At 36.3% G+C, this 2,961-nt stretch overlaps 1 protein-coding gene across 2 annotated transcripts; it reads left to right on the top strand.

Moving 5' to 3' along the window:
- Positions 1-245: 245 nt before the first annotated feature.
- On the top strand, positions 246-2,582 carry LOC108094854 (60S ribosomal protein L10). Of its 2 annotated transcripts, none has more exons than XM_017195674.2 (5): positions 246-336; positions 470-500; positions 562-867; positions 989-1,151; positions 2,343-2,582. In XM_017195674.2, exons 2-5 carry the CDS (start codon positions 478-480, stop codon positions 2,505-2,507), a joined length of 657 nt encoding a protein of 218 aa, XP_017051163.1. In that variant the 5' UTR covers positions 246-336; positions 470-477; the 3' UTR covers positions 2,508-2,582. The 2 variants fall into 2 exon arrangements, with proteins under 2 accessions (XP_017051163.1, XP_017051154.1); XM_017195665.2 differs by having other exon boundaries at positions 298-369.
- Positions 2,583-2,961: the final 379 nt, after the last annotated feature.

The raw sequence follows: 2,961 nt of genomic DNA, 5'->3' as shown, positions 1-2,961 counted from the left end.
TCAAGTGACGGTTAGATAGGTCAATCTGGGAGGTGGAATTCACTAAAACATTTCGGCATGGCAAAACCTTATGAGCCTTAATCCGATAATAAATGGTAAATGGTGCTTTGTGGGAATCGGGTATTAAACATTGCTTTGAAAGCGAGATCTTTTGGATCTGTGGAAAGTTCTGTGTGGGAAACAAGTATAAGGCATTTTATCTTGCATGTTTTATTCTCAGTGTTTCAAAGTTTGGAATAACAGGTCAAAATGGAATCTTTTGCTGTGGGTAGCGACGAGAGCTATACTGTTTCCGTTTAAATTATCCCTCTTTTTTCCTGCGCTTCGTTGGAAAAGGTGTGTTCGCTCTTCTTTAATCTTGAGTCATCGGTACCTATTAATCTATCTCCAAGACTATATTGCTAGGAGTAACAAGGCTCATTAATTTTTTGATATGCATTAAAATATATTTTTTATTCCCTGATTTTAGGTGTCAAAATGGGACGACGACCAGCAAGATGGTATGTGTGTTAGGGTCTTCACGTTTGATATGTACATCATCATTATTTTGATCATTTTCAGCTACCGCTATTGTAAAAATAAGCCTTATCCGAAATCTCGGTTCTGTCGCGGTGTTCCTGACCCAAAAATTCGTATATTTGATTTGGGAAGGAAGAAAGCAACTGTTGAAGATTTTCCCCTTTGCGTGCACTTGGTTTCTGATGAATACGAACAGCTAAGTAGTGAAGCGTTGGAAGCGGGACGTATTTGCTGCAACAAGTATTTGGTTAAATACTGTGGAAAAGACCAGTTCCACATTAGAATGCGCCTGCACCCATTCCACGTCATTCGAATTAACAAAATGTTGTCATGCGCTGGAGCTGATAGGTAAGTAATAGCTCAAATTGAAGTTTTGTTAACGCATGTACAAAGATTACTGCTTTTATACTGTTCAATTAGAATTACAAATTTTGTAATAAGAAAATGTATTTAATATTATTTCATTTAGGCTCCAAACTGGAATGAGAGGAGCCTTTGGCAAGCCTCAGGGCACGGTGGCTCGAGTTCGCATTGGGCAACCCATTATGTCGGTCCGTTCAAGCGACCGTTACAAGGCTCAAGTTATTGAAGCTTTGCGTCGTGCGAAGTTTAAGTTTCCTGGACGTCAGAAGGTCAGTAAATATGAATTTTTTGTTCTGGAAATTATATGGACGAAACCTAAACAATGTTTTGATAGAAAAGCAACTCATTTATTTTGTAATTTTAGTATATTTAAATTGATTTCTTGGTAAATTTGCGCTTTAGGGGCTTTTGCTAAAAATGGGCTAGGATTTTTTTTTTTAGGACCTACCTTTGAACCTAAACATCAATAAAAAAAAAAAGTGGCGGAAATCTTGATTTTTTTTTATTTATAAAAATAGCAAATAGCCGGTTTAACTTAAAAAGTTTTTTACCTATTTTTTTTATCGAAAAATAAACACTAAACACTAAAAAATATTAAAATAAAGCTTAGCTGTGATTCTGGGAACCCTTGCCATTTTTGATGGCACCAAGTGTTGGCAAGTGTGTAAAGTAAGCCAATTGGTAGTTTTAGACACTTTGTTGCCCTCATAATGAGCCAAACCGGCGTAGGACATGGTGGAATTGAAGGCCAAAAAGCCAAATAAAAAAGTGAGGAAAGCAATGATGAAATGATGTAACTTCTTTATAAAATAACAATAGAACAGAGATTATAATTTTAAAAAAAAATTTAGCTTTCGATGATTTTTGCCTTTGCTACGAGCGATCAACCACAAAAATTGTTAGGTGTTCTATCCAAATGAAACGAACTGTATATTCTTTATGGGGTTTGAGGTAAATTTTAAATGTAATCTTAAATTTAATAGTAACTTGAAAACGCCATTTGAAAGAAATCAAGTCGATCTATTCAAAAACAACGGCGTGAGAATTTTTCATTTCAGTCTCTCGTATGGGAGCTATCAGATATAGTCGGCCGATCCGACTTATATACTGCGTGCAATAATTGGGAAAAAACAACTTGGGAAAATTTGAGCAAGATAGCTTTAAAACTGAGAGACTAGAGAAACAGACAGACGGACATACGTATAGTCGTATTTCGATTCTGATCGTGATGCAGATCAAGAATATGTATATACTTTATGGGGTCTGAGGTGTCTCCTTCACTGTGTTGCAAACTTATGACTGAAATTATAATACCCTTTGCTCTGCAAGGGTATACAAACTGCCTTTGTATCGGCAATTAAGAACAGTAGATGATGCGATAATCGATTTTCGATTTTAATAATTTTTACAAAAATGTTGATGCCTTGTTATTGTTATTTATTTTTATTTTTTTGTTTTAGATCTATGTTTCCAAGAAGTGGGGATTTACTAAATACGAACGTGAGCGCTACGAGGAACTTCGCGATGACAACCGCCTGGAGCCGGATGGTTGCAATGTAAAATACCGACCAGAGCACGGTCCAATAGCTGCTTGGGAAAAAACTCAGCGTGATGTTTATGCATAATAACTCTTAACTGAATTGTTGCGTAAACTATTGTAATACGTTCACAATATAAATAAAAACTCTTTGCTGAGCATATATTTCAACTTTATGTCCGTATCCAGAAGATATTTCCAAGAATAACATTTACCCGCGCGCCGCCAGAGAAAATATGAAAACTTATAAGATGGAAAAAGGGCCATGGTATTTGCGATTGTAGGCCAAGATCAGATTGTAGTTTACTAATGCTACTGGAGCGGAAGCCAACGCCAAAATTCATGGATACCGGAGTTATCATTAAGTTGCTTTTGAAGTAATTTAGCCAGAGAGCTAAATTCGTTGGCAATTATTTTAAACGAATGGTACCGTCAGTCCATACAGCAGGGGCCAAAATCAAGATTTTGTGGGCAAAATTTGTCGACTCAATATCCTTGCTAATATGTAAACCGGTTCTTAGTGTCGTGAATTATAAGCCTTT

Source organism: Drosophila ficusphila, unplaced genomic scaffold (genome assembly GCF_018152265.1).
Source record: "Drosophila ficusphila isolate 14025-0441.05 unplaced genomic scaffold, ASM1815226v1 contig_106, whole genome shotgun sequence".
NCBI lineage: Eukaryota > Metazoa > Arthropoda > Insecta > Diptera > Drosophilidae > Drosophila > Drosophila ficusphila.
The sequence above is the reverse complement of the archived record's forward strand: the minus strand, read 5'-3'. Positions and strand labels throughout refer to the sequence as shown.

What these genes read in the sequence shown, in the direction of transcription:
- LOC108094854 (XM_017195674.2), top strand. Translation starts at nt 478, where the DNA reads ATGGGACGACGACCAGCAAGATG. An exon ending in GGACGACGACCAGCAAGATG is followed by an intron (nt 501 to 561) that starts GTATGTGTGTTA and finishes GATCATTTTCAG; the next exon opens with CTACCGCTATTGTAAAAATA. An exon ending in AGTTTCCTGGACGTCAGAAG is followed by an intron (nt 1,152 to 2,342) that starts GTCAGTAAATAT and finishes TTTTTGTTTTAG; the next exon opens with ATCTATGTTTCCAAGAAGTG.